The following is a 25,900-nucleotide window of genomic DNA, read 5'->3' on the forward strand; positions in this document are numbered from 1 at the left end:
CGCATGCTCCAGCTGTTTTTACACTGCTGTATTTTCTGTTTATTGCATTTCCTTTGATTACAGACCTTATCTCTCAGTATAATATTACTGCTATAATGGCTGCAATCACAGCATTGTAAGATGGTGACAGATGTACCCTTAGGCCCCTCCTCCATTCAGAGATGGTCTTTCCCTTTTCACGTAAATGGCCTCCTTGACTCCGCCCTCAAACCAGCGTTCCTCCCTGTCCAGGATGTTACATCCTCATCATTGAAAGAGTGTCCACTGGCCTGTAGGTGTGCATAGACTGCAGAGTCCTGGCCTGGTGAGGTGGCTCTTCTGTGTTGTGTCGTCCTCTTAGCCAGAGGTTGTTTGGTTTCCCCGATGTATAAATCCTGCACTTAACAGCGTACACTCTGTTACTCTGTTTGTGTCGGGGGACCCGATCCTTGGGGTGGACCAGTTTTTGGCGCAGCGTGTTTTGGGGTTTAAAAGCCACAGAGACCTGGTGTTTAGAAAAAATGCGTCTCAGCTGCTCCAATACTCCTGACACGTACGGGATCACTGCAGGTTTTCACTTGGGCAGCGGTCGTCCTTCTCTCCTGGATCATCTGCAGCTTTCTTTAGGAGCCTTCCCAGCTTTGACAAAAGTCCAGCTGGGATAACCACACTTACTCAGGGCCTTCTTGATGTTCTTCTGCCTCCCTGGCTGCTGTGTCAGTGGGGATGGTGTTCGCTCTGTGTTGTAGCGTCCTGGTGACGCCCAGTTTGTGCTCCAGTGGATGATGAGAGTCAAACCTTAGATACTGATCCGTGTGTGTAGGTTTACGGTACACGTCAGCTTTTAGATGTCCCCCATTACTGATGGAAATCTCAGTCTAAGAAGGCTAACCTGCCACTGTTCATATCCTCCCTGGTGAATTTGATGTGTCGGTCCACCGAGTTAATGTGATCCATGAAATGTGGCACGTCCTGAGATTTGATTTTCAACCCAGGTGTCATCCACATACCTGAACCAATGGCTTGGTGGTGTTCCAGGGTAGGATAGCAAAGCCCTCTTTTCCACTTCTTCCATGTACAAATTGGCCACGATGGGTGAAACTGGGGAGCCCATGACACACCCATGTTTCTGCCTGTAGAACTGACCCTTGTATGTGAAGTAGGTGGAATGAAGACACAGTTCAAACACACACTGTCGATGCTGAGAGCGGTCCTGCTGCTGAGGTTGGGGTCATCCTGTAATCTCTTACGAACTGCCTCCAACGCTTCTGTGACTGGGATGCAAGTGAATGGATTGGATTTATATAGCGCTTTTCAAGGCACCCAAATCACTTTACAATACCACTATTCATTCACTCTCACATTCACACACTGGTGGAGGCAGCTACAGTTGTAGCCACAGCTGCCCTGGGGCAGACTGACAGAAGCGAGGCTGCCATATTGCGCCATCGGCCCCTCTGGCCATCACCAGTAGGCGGTAGGTGAAGTGTCTTGCCCAAGGACACAATGACCAGGACAGAGAGAGCAGGGGGAACGAACCAGCAACCTTCCGGTTACAGAAGAGAGATGTAACGTCGTACGAGACCATGGTTTCATCTGCCTCCATAATGACATCTCTCACCTTCTCAACACAATCCAAAGAGTTCTGGATGTGGTGTTCAGAGCTGTCCACCAGCAGGTTGAGGATTGAAGCCAGAAACTTGGAGATGTTACAGGTAACGGAGTTGATCATGCAGACAATCGGTCTTAAAGGTGCTTCCTGGTTATGTATCTTCAGTAAACCATACAGACTTGGTGTAGACTCCCCTGGGTACAGCCTGTGCTATGAGGTCCGGTCAACAGCCTTGTTTCATTCTAACTGCTTCAGATGGTCTATCACCCTCTTCCTGTATATAATAGATATATGTTAGCTCCCTTGCAGTGTAAGGCTCGAGTAGTACCCCAGCTGTTATTACACGAGGAGCAGAAACGTGCTTTATTGAAAAATATTTGAGGTTCCATCTGCTGGGCCGCATTAGACCTTTGGCAGGTCAGATGTGGGCTCCTGGCCCCATGTTGGACACCCTGTTATTTGAGGAGCTCACTGTGATATTGTCACGTTTACCTTTACATGAGCTTCAGCTGCTTCTAGCTATGACGGGATTAGGACTGAGGCGTGTTACCTCATGGCTCCCTGCTGCACCGGGTTCTGGTTCTGAGATCACTCAGGGTTCTGCAGAAGACCGTCTGTCCTACGAGCAGGTGAGCGATCCTCGAGCCGAGAGAAGTTCAACGGCTGTTTTCGAGGTGCTGAGAGATCAAACTCAAAGTATCAGTCTGATAACAGGTGGAACAAATTTATTGTCTTATTACCATCGAGGTTGTTTTTATCGGGAATCGCCGATCAGCATTTGTGATTTACCTTTGTGCTAACCTTTGGAGCTTTTTACCTGCAGACTCGTGTTTATCAGAGAGATAAGAGCCGAGCTGCTCTGAGCTGTCAGACTGTCAGAACAGACACTTTCTCAGAAGCTCCAACTCCAGGTGAGTCGTGTCTTTATGCTCGTCTCTCGTCTGAATGTGAGCGTTTGTCAGACGTGAGCTTGACGGAGACTCAGAGACGGTCACCTGCTTTAAAAGATAATAATCATTTTCATCTGCAACAAATAAATCAAAGAAATCATATAAAGTTTCCTTCCATGTTTAGCTGGAAACATTTGTGAACTCTTTTCTATATTTCCCCAAAAAGCAGAAAAAGAGAAACAAAGTAAACAAACAGAAGGAAAATTGATTGATTGATTGATTGATTTAATGAGCAAAATGATCCGAAGTGTCTGATCTGTGAAACCTCGCTGCTGGTTTCTACTCGTGGACGGACTCTGGCTGTCTGACCTTTAATGGAAAAACCTGATGAAGGTCTGAGGCAGATTTATGGAGTCTGGTCTTTAGCCTGATGAGCATCAACCGCTCTGAAGTCATCAGACAGACGGATTGTTGTTCCCATGATTCATTTCTTCAAACATGTTGAGAAGATCCGACTCTGAAATTCTTCTTCTTGTATTATCGTGTTTTTGATGATATGAAGCTCTGAAAGGTGAAATCATTTCAGTGTGTTTCCTACAGACAGAATGGGAAGCAGGAAGTCGCTGTGCTGTGGGTTTTCAGCTCTGGAAGTGACGCTCGGCGTCATCTTCGTCGTTATGACCGGCGTGTGCATCTCGCTGGTTGTACTGTACGTTACCAGGGAAACGCACGCAGGTGAGAAACTGCTCGATAAAACCTCAGATGTTCATGCTGTCGTGTACTCGGAGCTTTGTCGACTTTGTTCCGACAGCGTGTTTGGAGGACGGACGTCCTTGGTTCTGGTCGTCCGTTTGTCTGTTAGCAGTCTAGCGTCCTCAGTTTTCAAGATAAAATGTAAACATTTTGTGTGATGGTAGATACCAACAACAGCTCGAGCTGATTTCACTGTGGTGATATTGAGTCAGGGTCAAAGGTCACAGCAAATATGAAAATGAGTAAAAACTGTGTTACCCACAATCTTTTAAGAATTGTCTTCAATCTTCACCACAACGGTCCCGGGGACACGAGTGCCCACGCTGGTCAAACATTTGACCTTCATTGTTAGTGTCGAAGGTCAAAACTGACCTGGAAAAACCTTGAGAACCATATGGAGTCAATGTCGTATGAAAGGGCGTTGAGATAGCTGACCAGCACTTTTTATTGTTTTAATATGACATCATAATCGCACACTGCATGAATATATCTTAAAACCTCAAGTTTGTGCAGTTTATAGAAGCCAAAGATAAAATGCACCATTTTAGTCACAAGGTCACAGGTCAAAGGTTAGGGTCAGGTCAGGGCGGAGCTGTCCTCTGAGTGCTTGTTAATGCTAATCAACATAACAGTTAATAGGAAACTTTGTTCGTGCATAAATGTCTGTTTTATGTTTCAGCAGCTATGATTCAAATTTCAGGAGCAAAAAACATTTGCAGGAAAAACTGACCATCCAACGGCTCGACACGCCCGACCAACTGTTACTATGGGGACGATCCTAAACACCCATGTTTACAGACCGGCACCTTTAAGAGCGCCACATGAACACAGATGTGCAATTTACTTCCTGATTGAGCTTCTGCTTTTATGTGATTGGTCAGATTCAGTGATTTGTGGCACAAACTGCTGTCTGATTATAAAACACTGAATCAGGTTCATTCTCAGTGTTGTCACAGCAGATCTAAAGTATGAAAATATTACCAACATCTGAGGTCGTAATGAATTCAAATCTGTCGTCCTGTCAGATCCAGAGACTCCGCCCCCTCAGCACACACCTTACCTGATCGGCGTGGGCCGAGCCGACTGCACCGGACCGCCGGCTGATGTCCCTATGGTCAGTACCACAAACTCACTCATGCTGCCTTCAGGGACTCGTGCTCCGTTTAACATGAAGTCACCCATATGTGCACAGAACTGTGCAAAAGTCTTGAGCCACAGCTCAGTTCTTTATGCTTTGCTTCTACAGAGGCAGACCTTGTGGTTATTTTTAAAGTGCTGTTGAGCAACAGTTCTCCGGGCTCCTGCAGGTGGGTCACAGCTGTTCTCTGGAGTTCTTCTTCAGAACTTCAGAGAACAGCTGGGGAAGTAACAGTTAGCCAAGTTACTGTTCATTTTTTTCCACGTTAACAATATACGAGCACAACTTCTCGTTCTGAAGAGATGATCTCAGTGTCAGCACACATCCAGCTGGTGGCGCTCATAGTCAGTAGTTGCTGCTGCCTCTGTAAGCCGCTTTGCAGCCCACCTCCACCCGATCTCTGCCATTTAAACTATTTCTGATTCCAGCAGCATCAGAGCTGCTCACTGGAAGCTGCACCCGGGACCTTCACAACTGAATGACATTCCTCAACTTCAACCAACCACAGGCGATGGGAATTGGGCGGATCCAGCCGTAAACATTTCTGAACTTCCTGTCAAGCAGACCCAGAACTCTGACATGTAAATGAGTGCAGATGAAAACAGCAGCAGAGGACCTGCAGAGAACAAACTCCAAAGTCTGCCGCTCCGGTTCGACTGGGTGTGCTTGGACTGATAATCTTTATGGTCTAAGTGCCGAACGCTGAGCGGTCATAAAAACATTAGTGAATAGGAACATATAGAGTCTGTTGGAAGCAGCAGGATTATCGTCTGTAAAACCTTGTCTGTAATCTGGGTTCTGGCATGAAACACATCCTATAGCCAGCATGACTTTCATCGTCGTAGAAGGCAAAGACACACAGATCACACTCTGTGTGAGAATGTGTGTGTGTTCAGGTACCACAGTCACATTTGTGTGAACGTCTGTGATCCTGCAGACGCGAGCTGCCCACTCACACTTTAACAGGAACATAAACAACTGTGAAATCACTGTGAAACTTCATTAATCTCACCTGCTGAGAAGGTTTTAATGTGTGTGTTTAGATGGGCTATGCAAACCCTCAGCAGACGGCTGCAGGCATACACACCCGTTTGTACAGCAGAGCCTTCATCGTCGATGACGGCAAGCGCAGGGTGGTGTTCGTCACGGCAGACATAGGAATGGTTTCACAGAGGCTCCGACTCGAGGTGACCACACACACACACACACACACACACACACACACACACACACACACACACACACACTCTCACACACACACACACACACACACACACACACACACACACACACACACACACACACTCTATTCAAAGTTTTACTTTCTGGGCTGAAGCGGGTCTCCTCAGCAGATCATCTGCCTCCACTTCCTCCTGTCCCAGCATCCTCCTCTCTCTCACCCACCGTCTGAATGTCCTCCTTCACTACATCCATCTCCTCTGAGGTCTTCCTCTCCTCATCCTGCCTCCATCCTCCACCCTCCCTCCTCTGCACGTGCTCAGACCATGTCAGCCTCTCTGACTCTGAGCGGTCCCTCTGATGGACTTCTTCTTTATGACCTGCATGTTTATCAGAGATTTTACACTGAATCTCTTCCTGATACAATCTTTCCCATTTATCTGGGTCTGGGATCAGCGCTGGGAGCCCCCGCCCCTGCTGGGTGTTACCTCAGCTAACCTCACGCTGTAGTTTCACCGCTGTTCTTATTGTTCTCAAGGATGACGCATCGACATCATCAGAGAGTCTTAAAGGTCTCACAAATGTGTGGAGACATTATCCTCTGATCGCTGCTGTGTGTGCTTGACTTGTACATCTGTCTTTGTGGGGACCAGTGTGTCTCATGTTAGAGGTCTTCACAAAGCACACAAAGCAGTACGTGTGTGTGTGTGTGTGCAGGTTCTGCAGGCACTGCAGGTGAAGTACGGGGATCTATACCGGCAGGACAACGTTGTTCTGAGTGGGACTCACACTCACTGTGGACTCGGTGGATATTTCCAGTACACGCTGTTCATGATCACAGGCGGTTACATGAAGGCTGCCATCGAGCCGTTGGTCAACGGCATTGTTAAGGTGTGTGTGTGTGTTTTTTGATGGACCACAGTAAACTCCCACACATTCCTATGTGTTCCTAATCAGTTCTTATTCTTCTACCCAGCAAAGACACACTGGGTAGTTCGGGGGGATGGAGAATGCACTTTTACATGATTACTTTTATTAGAAATGTTTATCTGTCAGGGTAAGGTCGTACCGATGAACTGTGTACTCATAATTGAAACCCTTATTCCAGAGTATAGACATAGCCCACAATAACATGAAGCCCGGCAGGGTCTACAGGAACAGAGGAGAGCTGGACGACAGCAGCCTGAACAGAAGTCCTCACTCGTACCTGAACAACCCCGAGGAGGAGAGGCGCAGGTAGATAATAATGAATGATTTATCGGTTTGTTTCTATCAGTACATCCCTGCAGCTCTGCTGTTGCTTCTATAGATCAGCTCCACAGCATAAGGAGAGCCGTTCTAGGCTTTACAGCCTGAAGACATGCTCTCCTCTGTAAAGCTCAAAGCTTCGTAAACTCTCACAGAGACAGGCTGCTGGAAACATCTGTAGATCTTCACCTGCACTGCTGCCACGCGATTGGCTGATTTGATCAGGTGTTCATGTTATTGATCTTTCAGGTATAAGTGGAACACCGACAAACAGGTGCTGGTGCTGAAGTTCACCGATCAGGATGGAGACGGCATCGGTATGATCAGGTACACACAGCACTCCTTCAATAATGCTGCCATCGTTTGTTACCATCATTATTCTCACTGAGCTTTGCTGCTGACAGCTGGTTTGCTGTCCACGCGGTGAGCATGAACTACACCAACCGCATGGTGAGCAGCGACAACATGGGCTACGCCTCCTACCTGTTGGAGCAGGACAAGAACCCCGGAGGGCTACCTGGACAGGTAACCTGAAGAGGTTGCATCAAAGCCCGACCACAGTCTCAGAGTTTGTGATTTTTAACATAAACTCAGTAAAAACCAGAAACCAGAAGATAAAACAAGCTAATTATTTTTTGCATTTTTGGTCATTTTGGTAACAAAGTGTTTGAAAGACGAGTTTCCAGCTGAACATTTACTCGTTATGGTTTATTTGGGTATATAATTAAAGTGTTTCTTTGTGTGTGTGTGTGTGTGTGTGTGTGTGTGTGTGTGTGTGTGTGTGTGTGTGTGTGTTTCAGGGAAGTTTCGTTGCTGGTTTCTCCTCCAGTAACCTCGGTGACGTCACTCCGAACACCAGAGGACCGTACTGTGTGAACACTGGGCTGCCCTGTGACTACCTGAACAGCTCCTGTCCCATAGGAGGGGTAAATACACAACACACAGACACACACACACAGACTCGTTAAGATAGTTAATAAATCGCAGAAGGAAACCGATAAATGTGTGTCTGCCAGACTGCAATGTGTCTGGCGTCCGGACCTGGAGAAGACATGTTTGAGAGCACTCGGATCATCGGACACAACGTCTACCTGAAAGCCAAGGTACGTGTGCCTCGTTTCAGAAAACAACACAGCGTCACGTAATGATAAAAAAAATCTGACAAGCTTTGTGCTTGTATTCACTGCCATATCGGGACGTGTGTCGGTTAGGAGCTTTGTGGGGACTCACTGCTTATGGGGACAAAAGTCAGACCCTCCAAATATTCATTGTTTCTCTGTCTTGACTTTGTCTTTGCTTCATGAATGTTCCTTTAAACCTGAAAGGAATCCCATTAGCATCCCCACGAGTGACAAAGTCACGACTGTGTGCTTGTTGCGCTGCCCCCTGCAGGAGCTGTATGCAAATGCAGTCGAGGAGGTGACCGGCTTTATTCATCATGCTCATCAGTGGGTCAACATGACTGATGTCACTGTTCAGATCAATGAGACACACACGGTCAGCACACACACACACACACACACACACACACACACACACACACACACACACACACACACAGATTAAGAAATTTAGATTAGAAATTTTATTCATAATAATTAAAATTTGATGTCATGTTTCCCAGGAACAAATTTTTAATCGTTTCTTCATTCATTCATTTTACAGACATGTTTTCTCTTGTTCTGCGATGTGTGGGACAAACAGCAGCTCCTAACAGATAACTCAGCTTCTTTTAATGTGTTAGTTTCTTTTTAATGTGAACACAGGGTAAAAACGCCTCACAGAGAAAAGCTGTGGCAGCACGTTCCTGCTTCTGTTTCACATAGAAGCTACGCTGTCTGTGTTTCAGGCGAGCACATGTAAACCAGCTCTGGGTCACAGCTTTGCAGCAGGAACAACAGATGGAGGCGGAGGCCTGAACTTCACCCAAGGTGATTCTGTCCCTCAGCTCACATTGGGCTGCAAGCCTGCTGAGACGGGCTGTGATAACCTGACTGCGTATCTCTGTGCATGTAGGCGCTGTGGAAGGAGACCCCTTCTGGGATGGGATCAGAGACGCTTTGCTTGGCCCACCGTCCAATCAGACGAAGGAATGTCATCATCCCAAACCAATCCTGTTCAGCACAGGGGAGGTGAGGCGAGGCTCACACGTACAAAATACAGTCTGTGATGAACATGGATCCAACATTTATGCTATCGCGTCAGACAATGACCCACAGTCAGTGTATCACTACAGTCTGACACTAACACAGGTTATGATGCTTCATCCAGCTCCCCACAGGCTTGACTTTAAGTTTCAGGAAAGAACCTGGACTGTAAATCTGGACTGTGAGGTCCAACTAGCTCAAACCCTAAAAGAAAGTTGGGCTTAAAGAGAACAGGGCTCAGAACAAATCTACTAGAAGCAGGTAAAACCTGAGAGGTGGATTGAATAAAATAAAACGGGTAAAGAGGCTGTCGTGGTGTGTTTGTCTGTGCAGATGAACTGGCCTCTGCCCTGGCATCCTCAGATCGTCGACGTTCAGATGATCACCATCGGCTCTGTGGCTGTCGTAGCTGTTCCTGGAGAAATGACGTAACGACGTTTTACCGACAGCTGTTAATGCAGCCAATGATAACACAGCTGCTTATAACACAGTAATAACACTCTGCTGCATATATGTGTGTTTTTCTTCAACAGCACCATGTCAGGGCGGAGGTTACGAGAAGCTATCAAAGAGGTGAGAAACGACACATCAACACTTCATATGAAAACAGTTCTTATTACCGAATCTTCACAGGTCACATCACTATGTTGTTACCGTGTTATAACCAGTGTTGGTCAAGTTACTTGAAAAAAGTAATCAGTAACTAATTAGTTTAGCGAGTTTCTCTGTGAGTTTCCCATTACGTTGTTGCGCACTCGGTGCTTACTTACTGATTACCTATTTTCAAAAGTAATTAGTTACTTAGTTACTTTTTAAAAACACGATTTACAACCTGAGTAGCTGATAAAGTGATAGATCTTTCAGCCCAATTCTACTTTTTCTGCATAATCATCATACAAAATGTAATCAAATGGAAAAGTCTCTTTTTAAAACTTGTTTTATTAGTTTTAATCTTTTAACTTTAAGCATCAAGCAAAAATTTAATTATCTGCAACTTTCTCTGACTGGAAGAAATTAGTTTAACATTGAAACCTATTTTCTGCACATTCCAGCACATAAAATAAAATATTTTTTGTGTTTACACTCAGTCTTTCAAATAGATGCAAGTAAAACACAGCAGAAAATAAATAAAGTCAAAGACTCAGCGGTCCTGTTGCTCTATTTTCACCTGTAAAGCAGGAGTGGGGTAGGCGGAGGTTTACCCTGGTGCAGGTGTGCCGCGGTCAGTGGAAGAATCCACGAGTTTCTCTGTGAGTTTCCCATTACGTCGTAGCTACTCGGTGCTTGTTGGAAGTTTAGGGGTTTTTTCCCTGTAAAAAGAAGTTTTCTTCCCACGCACAGCGGACACTAATGTTTTTATCACTTTTTATGGAATCAAACTCAAAGTAAGGTCAGTGCTTCCACGCTTTAAACGCTGCACGCTCATACTCTCTCTGCACTCGATATATGATCCACTGTTGATCTGCACACAGCTGTTGTCACTAACGGCGCACTCGCTTACGTCACTGTCGTGAGACATTCTCGCAAAAAATCACGGTTTTAGTAACACAGTAACGCAGCGTTCCTACGGGAAAGTAACGGTAATCTAATTACCGTTTTTGCAATAGTAATCCCTTACTTTACTCGTTACTTGAAAAAAGTAATCGGATTACAGTAACGCTGCCCATCTCGGATTATAACTGTGTGTTTACTGTGTTGTTGTTACTGTGAGCCAGGAGCTGGAGTCAGAGGGAACTCTAAAGGACATGGAGGTGGTGATTGCCGGCCTCAGTAACGTGTACACTCATTACATCACCACCTATGAAGAGTACCAGGTACACATCTGCTGAACTTCATAGGATTTGTAGTTTTTAGAGTCATTTGATAAATTGTAAAATCCAAATCAGTGTTTAAATAAGATCAACTGGACATAAAACAGTCAGATTTGGAGAAAGTACTCAGTTACTTAAATGAAATATCAGAGTAAAATTAGTAAGACGGTGGAAAGCAAACCTGTGTAAATGATTACAAACTTTTAAAGGTGTCCCTGTGGTGGTTACACTGTTCCTGTGATGCCAACAGATTATCATCACATCTAAACATGAGTTTCATAGCAGGGAGGGAAGTAACGATTATTTTCATTCTTCATTAATCTGTTCGTAGATTTTTAATCAATTGTCTAATTAATAGACACAGACAACCATTCACACCTATGAGCAGTTTCTATTTAGCCTGTCCCCACAAACTGCATGTCTTTGGACTGTGGGAGGAAGCCGGAGTACCTGAAGAGAAACCCACTTAAACACGGGGAGAACATGCAAACTCCACACAGAAAGAGCCTGGCCTGCCCGTGGAATTGAACTCAGGACCTTCTTGCTGTGAGGCAACAGTGCTAACCAGCCTCCCGGACAGCTGCAGCAACAATCGGTTTGCATAACCAAAGAATTTCTGCAAAAACTGTCAGAAACCGTCTCAGGGAAGCTCATCTGCATGCTCGTGGTCCTCATCGGGGTCCGGACCTGACTGCAGTTCGTCATCGTAACCGACTCGAGTGTCGCTCACATTCGATGACGTCTGGCACATTGGAGAGGTGTCCTGTTCACAGATGATTTTACTGCTCAGGGCAGATGGCAGACAGCTTGTGTTGCCTCGTGTGGATGAGTGGTCTGCTGACGTCAACGTTGTGGATTGAGTGGCCCGTGGTGGCGGTGGATCCTGAGGACCATTGTTGTGACATTTATCCGTGACCATCACCTCATGTTACAGCGTGATAATGCACGGCCCCATATTGCCAGGATCTGGACATCTGGAAGCTGAAAACATCCCAGTTCTTGCATGGCCGGCATACTCACCCATTGAGCATGTTTGGGGCGCTCAGCGTATACGACAGCGAGTTCCAGTTCCTGCCAATATTCAGCAACTTTGCACAAGTGTTGAAGAGGAGTGGACCCACAGCCCACAATCAACAACCCGATCAACTCCATGCCCATTGCACAGCTTTTGCCTCACGCAGGCAACACATCTCCATTAGATGTGTTGCCTGCGTGAGGCAAATGGAGGCCACACCAGATACTGACTGGTTTTGCTACATCTGTGTGATCAAACTGCATATTTCAGAGTGGCCTGTTATTGTGGGCAGTCTCAGGCGCACCTGTGCAATATTCATGCTGTCTAATCAGCGCCTTGACACACCTGTGAGGAGGGATGGATGATCTCAGCAAAGGAGAAGTTCTCACTCACACAGATTTAGACAGATCTGTGAACAACATTTGAGAGTCATGGCTCCTTTGTGTTTGTAGAAAATGTTTCAGATCTTTGAGTTCAGCTCATGAAAAATGGGAGCAAAAACAAAAGTGCTGTTTATATTTTTGTTCAGTGTATATGTGTGTGTGTATATATTAATGGACATTTAGCAGGGTGGAAACTTAGTCTGATTGTCTATTTTTCAGGTGCAGCGGTATGAAGGCGCTTCAACCATATACGGCCCGCACACGCTCAGTGCCTACCTGCAGAAGTATCGAGGCCTGGCCCGAGCCATTGCTCAGGTGGGAATGGATGGATTACACCTTTCATCAGCATTCATGAGCACATTGGAAACACGGGGTCACGTTTCCCTCAGAACAGTTAGTGAAAGAAAACGAGGTCAGCCCACAGAGCTCAGTTTAAACAGCAGATTTTTCACCAGTTTATCTGAAACGAGCTGCAGTGTGAGACCGACTCTCTCTCTCTGCCAGAGAAACACGAGCAGAAGAATATTTCATCACAGGAATTATTCTGTAACGTTGCTTACATGTTACTTACTCTATACAAAAGAAAATCACAGGAAAATCTTTTCCAAATATAAAGATGATGGAGATAAAACATGAAACTGAACCAAAGTCAGACGGCTAAACGTCCGTCAAACTCATATTCTGAACATGTTTTACTTCATGTGAGGTGGAAACAGATGAAACAGTGAAAAGGTTCCATCAGTCAGGACACATTTCGCTGCGTGTTGTACTCGCATGTGACACATAAAGACTCCTGAATGAATGAATGAGGTTGCAGCAGAAATATTTCATAAAGCCAGGGCCAGTCGGATGCAAACAGTCAACAGCAGACCCTCACTGCAGTGTGAAGCCAATCCTATGTAACACTGCTTGCTGACATTAATCGTGTTTCCAGGACAGAGTCTCAGAGCTGCCAGCCGGCCCTCAGCCTCCCTTCTTCACAGAGAACCTCTTTAATTTTGTGCCCCTGGCGCTCTTTGACAGAAAACCTGAGAATATGAGCTTTGGAGACGTCCTGGAGCAGGTTTACCCCGTTTATAGACAGGTAGGAAACACTCTTACTGTGTTCCTCAGGGTCCACGCTGATGACGCCGCTCTGTGTGCATGTGGACAAAATGAGTCTTAAATATTTAATGTGGTTTTCAGGGTGATGTTGTGACTGTCACGTTTGTAGCAGGAAACCCGAGAAACTCTGGAGATATTGTAAGAACTCTTCTTCTTCATCCACCTGTATCCTAGTGTTTCAGCCACTGTTAGCTTAGCATTGTTAGGATACTTGAAACGTCTTTCTGACCTCTTCCTCTCGTTTGTTGCAGAGGGATAAAACTTTTGTCACTGTTGAGATTTTTGACAACAGAACAGAAACCTGGGAGGTTGTCCACAACGATGCATCATGGGAGACCAGGTAGATTAATGTGTAGCTGTGCATCTCAAAAATCTGATCAGGATTTTAAAAACAACAAAAAAACCTTCTTCTGTAATTTTATTTTAAAAAAAGGTCGACAGCTCATGAAATTCAGCAGAAACCTGATTTTTAGAATATTTCCTTTGGTCAAAAAAGGATTTATACACTCAGTACTTGGTTTGAGTACCTCGTCAGCCTGCGGTGCTGCTGACGGGTTACTGAAGCTCGGGTTGCTTTGGTTGGAGCTGGTCGAGTGTTTCTCGTCCACTCCAGACTTTCTGATTGTGTCTGCAGGGTTCAGGTCAGGTGAGTTTCCTGACCAATCAGAAACACTAACAATATCATCAAGCTATTTGATAGTATTGGGCACTGTGAGAAGGTGGAATCGGCAACCAGTACCAATACCAGCAGATGACCCGGCACCTTTGTCTACCTGTAGGTTAAGTGTCCTCTCTGAAAGAACACAAAGTCTAAATTTTCTGGAACCTGGATTTCTGATTTTCACGAGCTGTAATCACAAAACATACAAACAGAAACTAAAGTCAGGTTGCAGACGTTCCTCTTTTAACTCAGGGTCCTTTGAGGAGTTAAAGTCGCTTGTCTTGCTGCAGGTTTCACTGGCTGAAGGGGTCAAACCGGGAGAGCAACGCCACAGTGGAGTGGCAGATTCCCCCGACGGCCTCGGCGGGCTCCTACAGGATCAAACACTTTGGCCACTACAAAGAGCTGAAAGGCCTGCAGCCGGTCATAACGCCGTACGAAGGCTCGTCGGACGTCTTCGCGGTCACCGCCAGCTTCTACTACGAGTGAAGCGGTTTGAGACGACACGGCCGACCACCATCCAGCGCCAAGTCCTCCAGGACTCATCAGATTTTAAGAGGCTGCATGTGCCGAAAAATAACTCAGACTATATGTGAAATCCAAATAAAGTGTTTAAACGTTCTGTGTGAAGGTTTGCATCACTCTGTGAGAGACAAAGAGAAACCGACACAAACATTTGGAGTCGCGTTGGTAGCAAAAATATTTATTCAGTATTTGTCTTTATAGATGCTTTTCAACCAGGACTGCACAACACGGGACAGAGTTGATGACCACAGCAGAGCCTGTGTGTCAAACGTGCACTCAGCGTTCAGAGCGGGAGGGTCAACCTCAGCCGGCTTTAAGATTCAAACGACAACATTAACACGATTCACCAGAGACGTCGGGGAAACACAGAACATCTCACGTTTCAGGAGAAGTGTTTGGAAAGGCTGGATTCTGCTCTGAATACTGACCTTAAATCCCGGGAACGCCGCCGACACACTGAGAGTGTAACGTGCAAAACATCAGGAAGCTTTTCGCTCGGTTGTTCTGAGAGTTTCCTCGAACGCACACGGCGGGGTTTCTTCTGATGTTAAAGAGCGCTGCAGTTTTCAGCTACTTGCCCTGCAGGCTCTCTTTTCTACAGGAGCTCCGCCTGCACCGCCTGCACCACCTGCATGCGCCTGCACCGCCTGCATGCGCCTGCACCGCCTGCACCACCTGCATGCGCCTGCACCGCCTGCACGCGCCTGCACCGCCTGCACGCGCCTGTACCGCCGGCACGCGCCTGTACGCGCCTGTACCGCCTGTACGCGCCTGTACCGCCTGCACGCGCCTGTACCGCCTGCACGCGCCTGCATGCGCCTGCACGCGCCTGCTTGCACCTGCACCGCCTGCATGCGCCTGCACCGCGACAGACTCCAGCAGCGACCCGTCGCTACAACAGCAACCTGAAAAAACTTAAATGTCCTTTTTCAGCATAAAGCGCTCTGACTTAAATACATCTGCACCGGCACGAGTGACGCCTGAACGTCCCGCTTCAGTGACGCAAACGGTTCATTTCCTCCGTCTCCACGGCAACACACACCAGATGTCAGCGAAACTGACAGAACAAAAGAAACCAATGAAATGAGAAGATTCAGTGTGCGCTCACCAAAAATGGCCGCGCGTGTTTAACTCTGTGAACTTAACCCGAACACGTTTTGGTAGCTTCAGTGCTAAAACTCATCATGAATGATTGAAGAAGTCGCGTTCAGCAGCGACTCCGGGTCTCCTGGTGGTGTCGACCTGTACAGCCTCCACCTCTGGACGAACATGCAGTTTGTAGCTCTGACGTGCGATCAGGCGCGACGACACGCTGAAAGATTGACAGACTAGATTTCACCTCCAGAGAGACGTCGTTTTCCATTGTTTGATTTCAACACGTGTTGAATTCACTGAGCTCAGCACTAATATCAATAAAATCATTTGATTATTAAATATTTCAGGTGGAGTTTCTGCAAAACACCATAAAGCAGAAGAACGCGGTCGCTTTAAACAGCTGATGTTTTGTCTCGTGACGCCGGCTAAACTCCGCCCTCCTGGTTTGTGTCCAATGAGCACGTTTCAGGAGGTTTCTGCCGTCTTTCAGCGCCGAGCTGCTGTTTGTTGATCTTATTGCTTTCCTGAGTGTGTTTCACATGGTTAACAAACACACACTTTGTGATTTTTAGCTTCCTCCACTATCGCCACAGCTTCCACCTGGACTCGAGCACATTCAGTTTATATGAAAAAGCTCAACGTGTGAGGAAAACGAGTTTCCCTCCGGACTGGGAGAAGTGATGCTGGCTCGGTTTAACTCGGGTTTTCCTCACATGGCGACTTCCTGTTTGCTGAGGAGGACTTCCAGCAGGCGCAGTTTGGCTTTCAGCTGTTTGTACTCCTGGTACTCCTCCTTCATCGGCGTTCGGTCCTCTTTCTGGCAGATTCTGTCCAACAAGCACAAATGACAGGAAACACAGGAGCGAGTTAACGAGGTTGCTGCCCACACACGTCGCTCGTATAATCATCGAATAAAACCAGCTGCCGCTGCGTTAAAAGCTCCTGTTGTTAGTAAAGTTTGTGCTCACCTTCCGGTCTGTCGATAAAACTCGTCCTCGAACTCCTTCAGGACCTTCCGCCTCGCCTTCTTCTCGGCCCGGGTCTCCCGCAGACAGTCCAGCAGCTGAGACCTGGACCCAGGAACAGAAACTGAAAACCGGCCGCCGAGCGATTTACTGCACACGAAAGATGGACGCGGCTCCGTCGAGGTGTTTCATGGCCAATCACGCTCCTCTGCTTCAGATCAGCTGAGCAGAGGAGTCGCCCCCTGCTGGTCATTAGACAGAGTGCAGACTTTTCAGAAGGAGCTGCGTCCATCTTTTATATACAGACTGTAGTAGCGCCATGCTGCAGGCTGACTGTGAGGACCCTGAGCTCAGTCTGGCAGGCGCAGTTACGCCTGCAGGACTCGTCGTCTGACCGCAGCACGTCCACGTAAACATCGTGTCACACCAAGCTGCAGGAGCTGCACAGACCAGCTGCAGGTGAGCACTCAGACGTGTTTATTGCGTGTTTGTCACGTTTCATGAGCTGCTGAGTAGAAACTTCCTGTTAGCAGCCGTGTAACAGTAAAAGGTCAGATGCGTTGGGACGCACCGGACGCGTCTGTGGCACCGGCTCGGGTCACAGACGCTTCAAAGCCTCGCCGCACGTCACTTTTCACCCACCTGGAGGCTTCGTGCAGGTTCGCTGTGGTGAGAGCATCTTGCTGCCGGACGGCTTTCACCTCGTCTAACGGCGACACGAAGGCCGGGTCGCTGTCCCGGTCGCTGTCTTCCTCGCCGGCTGCTGGTTGGGCCGGTCTGCGCGGCGGCAGGACAGGAAGCTCATCGACGGCCAACGAACTCACGCAGTCTTCATCAGAACCATCCTCTTCCTCCTGAGACAGAAACAGAGCGTCCTTGTACTTAAACGCCATCAAGCTTTAGCTCTTATGTAAAATCATCTCGACTACATAAACAACTCAAAGCTGCTGTTGTCACAGTGAGTTTGTCCTGAAGGTGGCGCTGCAGCAGGAGGACGATAAACCCCACGTTTCCGTTTTTCTCTGACGAAACTTTGTTTAGTTTGCACGTATGAAATCGCTGCTGCTGATGTTAAAACACGACAGGTGTGCGTCTTACGATAGTGCTGATGGTGGGGCTGGCACACAGCAAGTGTTTGATCATCTGGTAGCGGTCGTACAGAGGCTTCACCAGGTTCTTCTCCTGCTTCGTTCCCTGGGACACAACAAAGTGTCAATAAGCTCCTCTCGTGGAGTTGGAGAATAAAAACACGGCGTTGGAAACGAGGGGCTTCGATCCTGCTGGGTGTGTGTGGGGGAGGACTCACCGGCCGGCCGTGCAGACTCTCGAAGTACAGCAGACATTTCTGCAGAGTGATTTTCTCCAGCACCATCTGAGCCTGAGTCATCTCCTGCACACAGTCCAGAGATGGCACCACATACGTCTGATATCAGAAAATTGGATATCTGCTGATACGGATGTGAACCTGATATAGTTACAATCAATAACGCTGTTTTTTCATGCTCCAGTTTAAGAAACAGAACATTAAAGCTGTTCTGTTATAATTTTATTAAACAAACATACGCTGCACCCAAAGTACTTCACAGTTCAGCCAAACTGATGTTTGTATTTAAACTTGAAGGACTTAAAGTAAAATTCAAAAAGTCATTTAAATGCAATTTAATGCACATTTCAAAAACTTTGTTATAAACCATGTTTACACTCAAAAACGTCAAATGGAGCCTTTTATACTTACAGCTGAACATAAACAGAGTTTAAAGCCAATAAACAAACACACTCATGTTTGATCAGGATGATGTCAGTGTTTCTATCACCTTTAACCTGAGACTGAATTTTGTGTCATTTCTGTACAAAACTAAAGACTGAAAAAAGTGTTTTTCATAGTTTTTTCGAGCCATGAAACTGGCCAGGCGTCGTGCCGGTTTGTTTCCCCTGCGTGGGGCGCACACGCCGGGCTGTCCAAACAGGACCCCACATTCTTGATTTTTAGTTCAGCAACACTCCTCCTGAAACTTTGGAGTTTGAGCTCTTTGTACAGCAAAGTTACAGGAGGATAAAAATCATCATCAGTCGTTTGGTAAATAATCCCGTCACGAGAGAACAACAAATATATAACTTCCTGTTGTAACCCTCAAACTGAATGCTAATGTAACGACACTACTTCCACGTCTAATAGAGATGTGACGTCATTCAGGGGTAAAACCGCAAAGGATTGTGGGTACGAGTGGTAAGCGGTACTAGCGCACGCAGGCTTTCACGTGAAAACAGTCACACAGCGATAAAAAGAAACAAAAAATGGCAAGAAGCTGTTGTGTTATTAGCTGCAACAGCCGGTCGCATGACAGCCACGGGAAGCCGACGGTAAAGAGATCGTTGTTATCGGATTCCGTCGTGGAAGAAAAATCGTTCAAACCGAGTTTCCGAAGTAACAAAGAGGCGACGGACGGCCTGGATTGCAGCCGTTCGAAGAGCAAATATAACGTCCCAGAACGCTGCAGCTCACAGGTCAGTCTGCTCCAAGCATTCCCACAGAGGTCAGTCTGCTGTTGTAGTTATTACGTCATTTATCATAATTGGTGATGTAGGTTACAAATAAGTCTTAATTTGAATTGAATTCGTTGCTTTGCTGCTTTGTTCACTGTGGCTTTGCGGGCTAATGTTTGTTGTTCTTTGTAGGAAAAGCAGCCTACAAAATGCTGGGATGCGATCCAGACTGGGCCCCTCTATCAGCCGGGGTTTCAAGCTGCTACCACAGCCAGATCTGATTGGTGAAGAGAGAGCGAGATCAAAACAGCCACGTCTGCATATATGCGCCCAAGTGTTGTATGAAGCAAGTGATACTGTCTCAGTTTGTTGTTTGATGTTTTGTTTTTGCATTGTTGATTTGTTTTTCAGCGAAGCAGCTAATAAAGCTGATGGATTTCTACAATGTTGCCTCTTTGCTGTGAGATTCTGTAACAGAATGAAACAATGATGCCAGTAATAAATAAAGACAATGAATTGAATGAATTACCAAACACTTATTTTATTTCTATTGGATCTGAAAATGTTGTGTAACACTACAACCTGAAACGACACATAGATGCGTTGGCCTGTAACAGCAGCTGTGAGATGGAGTCGTCCAAACCACCAAAGTAAACTGGAGCTGGGCTTGTTGCAGGATCTGATGCTACCAAACATGCTGTGAGTGTGTGCGCTCTCACTTAGGACCATATAATAATAAACGTGATGAAAGTTGTGCAGCACGCTGACGTCCTTACTCCACTCTGTGCTCGTGTGGGTCTGACCCTTTCACTCCTTTGATTTCTTCCTCGTACTTTCTTTGACTCTTCGTCACGTCTGTCTTCGTGCGGAGCTGCCGAGTTCTCCGTCGTTTTGTACAGAACTGTTTTTGGGGCAAATAAAATGCAAGTGGGGATTAAACCGCAGAGTTAATGGTTACCGGTGCTGGAAATGCTGGCGCTTGATGCAGTGTTTTGATTTTGTTGCACTCGTACCCACAATGCAACGCGCGAAAGTCACGTGGTCTGTCGATCTCTACTGTCTGTAATGGAGGCGGAGTTCCTGTTTGTGATATTTATTGGATCAGGTTACATTTTTATTTCTCCCCGATATCGGATCCAGTCATTGAGGCCAGGATGGGACCGGATCCTGTATATGGGACTGGTTGACCTCTAACAGAGTCGAGTCTGTGCGCGTGATAACGAACATTCAAAGTGAAACAAAATGAAACCTGATTCCTTTGATGAATCGAAGCGTTCGCTCACTCAGAGCCGAGCACCGACCTTCATGTTGTCAGGGAGACCCAGCGCCTGCCTCTTCTCTCTCAGCCGCCTGAACAGGGACTCCACCGTTTCCTCCAGAGCCGGTTTGTGCTCCGACGCCCCCTGCTGCCCCGCGCCGTACCTGCAGGATACAGGCAGCCGTCACTGAAGCACCAAAGCCTGCAGTTCCTCTAGCATCCAGCAGAGGCAGCATGTTAAAACCTTCCAGCTCTGCTGCAGTAACTCTGCGCACAAACTACTCGAACAGTTACTGAGTCAGCACAGGGTTAGTGAAGTCGGTTACCTGCAGACGTCTGCGCTTTCCTGCTCCTTCGACTCGAACACCGACTGCCTGAGTCTCAGCTCTGCAGAGGAAACACAGTCACACATTACCATGAACCAGTTCAGCAGTCAGTGAACTGAAACCAGAAACACAGAGGTCACAGTTTTACTGTCAGTTTGGCAGGAGCCTGATCGCAGCTCAGCTGATGAGCACGTTTACTGAGACTCCAGCTGCTGCTGTCAAACACGTGGCTGCAGCCTGCGCCCACAACAGACGCTGAACCTGAGCCGAGCCTGCGACCGTCACCTTTGAGCTGCTTGCGAGCCTTGGCCAGTTCGCCCATCACTCGGATCATCTCCGGGTTCGAGTACTTGTCGTTGTGGGACGGCTGAAACAGAAGACGACAGAAATCAAATGATGCAGTAAAGAGCGATGACGTTTACGACTCTTTAACGCTGTGCCGTGAGTCTGACAGCGCCCCCTCCTGGATCTACCTTGTAGTTCATCTCCTGCTCAAACTGGTCCTCAAACCTGCGGACCTTCTTCTTCAGGGTCTGGATGTGTCTCGTGAGGAAGGGCACGGACGAGGGACGCTCGCCCTCCGAGTCCTGCGTCCTGTCGCCCCGACACCTGAACACAAACACAGCGCTCAGATTCAGCAGGCGGGCATCATCGGGTACGAGCACGCCACCACCCCACAGGGATATATCCAGATATATTTATCAAAGAGATTTAACATTTTTAAGATTAGCAGGACACACACGGCTTTGAGCCTGAACGCGGGAACCGTCACGTTATCCAACGCCAGCGTGTCACAGACACAGACAGGAAGTAGCTGTCGGTGAAACAACAAAGACGAGAAAACTGGGTCACAGCTTCAGGCAGTGGCTCACAAACCGAAGACGATGATGATGAAGGACGGATTATATAAGCCGCACTAATGCAGGTCAAACACAAACCACTCCACTGCACTCTCCCCGCCAATCACATGACATCGAGCACAAAACAGCTTCAAGCAGCCTGAAACTGGAAACCAGAGCAAAGAGTCCAGTTGGTCCTGGAGCCAGGACCACCAGGGTCCAGATCCAGGACCACCAGGGTCCAGATCCAGGACCACCAGGGTCCAGATCCAGGCTGTGCAGCACGCGTGGAAGCAGACATAAACGTACACAGACATCATTTAAAGGAAAACAAAGCAGGAAGTCCAGATGAACATCAGAGCGCCCCCCTCAGAGCAGCACTCACAGGATGTACTGCTGGCTGCACGGCGGCGACGGGGCGGAGTCCGGGTCCGAGTTAAACCTCTGACATGGGCTGGAGCAGCGGGGGGAGGGCAGGGGGCTGGCACCTCCCGCCAGCAGCTGGAGGAGAGCTCCGCCTCCATCTGAGCCGTGTCCACCTTCACCTCCGGGGCTGCTCCTCTGAGGAGAGTAGGGGGAGTGGTGGGGGCTCGGCGGCGTCACTACGTCGGGGGTCGGGGGCTGCTGGCCGGGGTGGATGGCGGTTAACGGCGGGTGTCGCGGGGACTGTGGCGGTCTGGTCAGGAACGTCAGCAGCTCTGCAGACACACAAAACACAATCAGGTCAGCCTCCTCCTCCCAGCAGTGCTGTCAGCTTACAGTAACTATAATTATCTCTAAATTGCTTTATATACCACATGTATGTAAATATATATCACTGCAGCCTAACGCTGAGCAGCTGTGGGAACAGTTAGCTAATCGAACACTAAGATAAGATAAGATAACCTTTATTAGTCCCACACGTGGGAAATTTGTTAACACTGATCCAGTTTTACCTTCAGCCGTGTTTCAGTGAAGCTGAACTCTCTAATTCTGTGACATCATACAGCTGATACCATCGTGCTGACACAATCCTACCCGCTTATACCTTTACAGCTGTTTTAGGCCAACGACAGGAAGTTAACAGGTTAGTTTCCGTGTTTAGAGAATCAGGACAGGAAGTTCAGAACATCAAAACTCTGTCACGCCCATTCATCGACGGCGCGCTCCATCACTGCGTTGCTCCTCTGTGCTGTCAACGGTCATCATCACTCCAACAAGGGTCCGAATGCCAAAGCTCAGTCTGCTGCCTGTTTCTATTGTTTTCAGCGGATTCAATAAAAAGTGTTTGAAACTCGGAGAATGCCGAGAAGCCTGCAGCTGCCGAACAGTCAAAATGCCTAAAATAACACTCTCACCACTGCTACGACCTTCCAGGACCTCTGGACCCAACTGAGAACCACATGTAGCAGAGGTGTCAAACATAAGGCCCAGGGCCCTGAATCAGCCCGCTAAAGACTCTAAACTGGCCCACTGGATGTGAGGGAATGATGGATGTTTGTATTCCTCTAAGTTTTACAAGCTCCATTTTTCACTATTGACTGTAGAAATGAAGTTTTTGTGCAAACGTTTCTGTAAATTCACAGAAGCTTGTTTGTAATAGCAGCGTGCACAGACACACACGCACGCACACACAGTGTGTGAACAGTTATCTCAGCTAATGCTTCGTGTGCAGGTAAACTGGAAGGTGTGTGTGTGTGTGTGTGTGTGCGTACAGGGTCTGGATCATCTCCAATGATAACACACACACATACAAAACAACAGTTTATAAACACACACAGACTGACAGGTGTGTGTATACCTGGCGGGCTGTTCTCGTCTGCAGGGACGCCGTGACAAAGCGCCAGGGTCTTCGCCTCCTTCCCTCCGAGCTCGGCCCGACCACGGGGGCTCTTCTGCTCCTTGCTGCCCAGAGGAGGGGGGCTCTCCTCGGGGGATGACCCCAGCGATGTCCCCCCCTCCACCTCCAGAGCCTGGAGCTTCTGCAGGGAACTCTGCAGGCAGAAGCAGAACATGCCAGACACGCTGGTCCAGAGATTAACCAGGTTCCAGGCGCAGTGTGTCTGTGTGTGTTTGTGTGTGTGAGGTGAATGTAGGGCAGTGAGGCACTGTTACAATGAAAGACTCCAGATATTAGCCAGATCTCTGATACGTCACATGTGGAAGCACAGAGCGGGGGCTTAGTGTTCAGGAAACAGTCTTATCCCACAGTTTTAAAGCATAAGTCAATGAGCCTCCCTTCCAGGAATTACACCAGCACCATCCAGAAAAACACGTCTCCCTCCAGCTCTTCCAGATATTAGTCACGTACAGACAAATGCACACACTCTCCAGGAGCTAGCCAGTGCAGGTGAAATCCACCAGCATGCAGAAATATTCACTCCGCTGATTCTCTCCCACTCCAGGAATTAGCCATCCCCGGGTGGACGCCGCTCAGCAGTGAGAGACCTGCAGGACGGGTTTGAATCTTCATCCTCTGCCTCTGCACGTTCACTGATGATGATGATGATGCTGGTATCCTCCCTCACTCACTCCGTCTGCAGCTCTCGCCCTTCCTCCCTGCTTGGATTACTCATCCTCAGGCTCGTGAGGAGAGGAGGGAGGAGGGAGCAAGGATGCAGGAGGAGGAGGAGGGGGAGAGGGATGTCTGCCCTCTCTCTCCCCCTGAGGAGGAGACGGCTGGGTGAGAGACATCTGAAGACAGGAGGATGCCGCTCTCTCTCTGGTCATGAGGCTTCTCCCGCATCGGTGGGGGAGGGGCTTCCTGCTGACATCATCGTGTGTGAGTACGTGTTTAATTCTCATTCATAAAAACAGGAGAGGAGGAGCAGTTACGTGCTTCTCCTCACACATCCAAAAACTGAACACGCAGTGACACGTCCCCACAGCGTTTCTATGGAAACACTGCATGCTGTACGAGTTTGACGTGTCAGGCGCTCACACCGCGACCGTTTACAGACTGTACGTAAAAGACGGAGGCTCGTCAGCCTCTTCCTGTATCATCCTGCATCCATGGCGACACCTGCCAGTCACAGAGGCCACGCCCCCAACAATAGCAAACTTTAAACCGGTGAGTAAGTCATATGTAGGGGCTGCATGTCACCTGCGCCCCTACATATGACAGAAGTAGCCCCACAGGTGACGTGTTTCTGCCTGTGACACACGCGGGAACGAAACAGAGGAGACTAACATGGTCACTGGCGCGAGGAATACACGCACGGTCGTGAAGCGTTCGCAATTATTTATTATTTATCGGTCATTTTAAAATGCCATTCATAAAATGTATTACTCGTTATTTTTGTCATGATCTGGTGAAACAGCGCCCCCACCCAGGCATTCTGTTCACTTCAGGCGGAGAGTGGTACTGCAGCGCTCTCCGTCCACATCGTGTAGACGGGAGAAGCGGGAAAACGCGGGGATAAAATGGCAGCTGTATTTAAAGAGGAGCTCTCAGATGGATGATGTGTTGTTGGCCGAATTACAGAATATGACCTAATACTTCCAGAAAAGCTCGCGAATCTCATTTATTTTTTACATCTGCTCGGAAACCCGCGCCCGTGCCTTTCACTACGCCGGCTTTTGAGCGGAGTTCCGCTGATACGGCCATCATCAGCTCACAGAGGAGAAACGGCGGGAAGAACGGTACTGTCCTTCAAATTAAAAGTCGCCAACTCAACAATTTTCAATTTTCTACCGACATAAAGTCGCTGATCAGCGGGGTTGTTGGATCATGTCACGTGTTTAATATTTCATACTGATTAGAAATGTGACTGCTGGAAGAAAACAAATCTACAACCTCAGGCGACAACACCCGGAGGTTGTTTCAAAATAAAAGTTGCAAACCCATCTCTTTGCTGTTCAGTTTCTGAGGTCTGTGGTTCGAGTCCGTCCTTCCAGCCCTGCCTTTCCTGACTTGTGATTTTAGGATGATATTTAATAATTAATGATGAATTTATTTTGGCTGCGATCAATAATTCAGCACTGTTTCACTAACATCCATCTAGTTATTGTTCAAAGCAACAAATGTTCAGCTTCTTGACATTATAAATGTTACCTACATTTGTAAATGTGTATTTTAACTAATGAACTTTGCTGTTCATACATTTTATTTTGTCTTCCTCGTGCTTTGTAAATGTGATCTCTACCTGAATGTAATTCTCACTTTAAATAAAGATGTAATTTAACCCTGGATTCACATGTAGTATTCTTAATTGTTCATGCTGAGAACTTGGCGATAACTGCCATGAAGCCACGTCTCGCTTGGAAATCTCGTCTTAAGGGTGTCATGAAGCGCTACACTTGAAGGCTCATTTACCCCGGTGTGGACTCACAAACGCACAAGCACCATTGCGCCTCCTTCAGGTGTTTAAATGCACCAGTACCTGTGCACCCTCCTCACACTCCCATATTTCATGTTAATAATATATTTTATTGTGTTGTGGGCTGGAACAACGTCAGAATTTTGAATGTCATTTTCTTCTTTTGCTTCATTTTATAAATAAAAAACAG

The 25,900-nt window shown here is 47.4% G+C and overlaps 2 protein-coding genes across 6 annotated transcripts; one reads left to right on the forward strand and one right to left on the reverse strand.

Annotated features, from left to right (window-relative positions):
* Positions 1 to 2,471: 2,471 nt before the first annotated feature.
* asah2 (N-acylsphingosine amidohydrolase 2) lies at positions 2,472 to 14,415 on the forward strand. The gene is made up of 21 exons (XM_085467142.1): positions 2,472 to 2,502; positions 3,068 to 3,216; positions 4,260 to 4,348; positions 5,416 to 5,559; positions 6,269 to 6,442; positions 6,660 to 6,787; positions 7,049 to 7,126; positions 7,204 to 7,324; positions 7,600 to 7,725; positions 7,816 to 7,902; positions 8,192 to 8,296; positions 8,649 to 8,730; positions 8,816 to 8,931; positions 9,280 to 9,374; positions 9,480 to 9,519; positions 10,662 to 10,760; positions 12,375 to 12,470; positions 13,090 to 13,239; positions 13,341 to 13,397; positions 13,511 to 13,599; positions 14,211 to 14,415. The coding sequence occupies exons 2-21, from the start codon at positions 3,087 to 3,089 to the stop codon at positions 14,407 to 14,409; spliced, it is 2,205 nt and encodes a 734-aa protein (XP_085323268.1). The 5' UTR covers positions 2,472 to 2,502; positions 3,068 to 3,086; the 3' UTR covers positions 14,410 to 14,415.
* On the reverse strand, positions 13,665 to 24,245 carry LOC146704087 (protein FAM13C-like). 5 transcript variants are annotated; one of them, XR_014922064.1, is made up of 12 exons: positions 23,193 to 24,245; positions 21,798 to 22,110; positions 21,047 to 21,182; positions 20,859 to 20,940; positions 20,574 to 20,634; positions 20,291 to 20,411; positions 17,812 to 17,895; positions 17,604 to 17,699; positions 17,148 to 17,359; positions 16,509 to 16,610; positions 15,285 to 16,367; positions 13,665 to 15,102 (listed from the first exon to the last, which is right to left on the reverse strand). XR_014922064.1 is itself a non-coding variant. In XM_085467144.1 (11 exons), the coding sequence occupies exons 1-11, from the start codon at positions 23,404 to 23,406 to the stop codon at positions 16,250 to 16,252; spliced, it is 1,539 nt and encodes a 512-aa protein (XP_085323270.1). In that variant the 5' UTR covers positions 23,407 to 24,245; the 3' UTR covers positions 13,665 to 16,249. The 5 variants fall into 5 exon arrangements, 1 of the variants encoding a protein (XP_085323270.1); XR_014922063.1 differs by having other exon boundaries at positions 13,665 to 15,158; XR_014922061.1 differs by having other exon boundaries at positions 13,665 to 15,254.
* Between the last annotated feature and the right edge of the window lie 1,655 nt (positions 24,246 to 25,900).

The sequence above is a fragment of the Copadichromis virginalis genome, linkage group LG8 (assembly GCF_057382275.1).
Source record: "Copadichromis virginalis isolate Kocher_CV1m ecotype Utaka linkage group LG8, C_Virginalis_male_GT1.1, whole genome shotgun sequence".
Classification (NCBI taxonomy): domain Eukaryota; kingdom Metazoa; phylum Chordata; class Actinopteri; order Cichliformes; family Cichlidae; genus Copadichromis; species Copadichromis virginalis.

Coding starts and splice junctions, on each gene's coding strand:
- LOC146704087 (XM_085467144.1), bottom strand. CDS start 23,406: ATGTTCTGCTTCTGCCTGCAGAGTTCCCTGCAGAAGCTCCAGGCTCTG. Junction 22,111..23,192: donor AGACGAGAACAGCCCGCCAG/GTATACACACAC, acceptor GTGTGTCTGCAG/AGCTGCTGACGTTCCTGACC. Junction 17,360..17,603: donor GCCCCACCATCAGCACTATC/GTAAGACGCACA, acceptor TTTCTGTCTCAG/GAGGAAGAGGATGGTTCTGA.
- asah2 (XM_085467142.1), top strand. CDS start 3,087: ATGGGAAGCAGGAAGTCGCTGTGCTGTGGGTTTTCAGCTCTGGAAGTG. Junction 6,443..6,659: donor TGGTCAACGGCATTGTTAAG/GTGTGTGTGTGT, acceptor CCCTTATTCCAG/AGTATAGACATAGCCCACAA. Junction 9,375..9,479: donor GCTGTTCCTGGAGAAATGAC/GTAACGACGTTT, acceptor TTTCTTCAACAG/CACCATGTCAGGGCGGAGGT.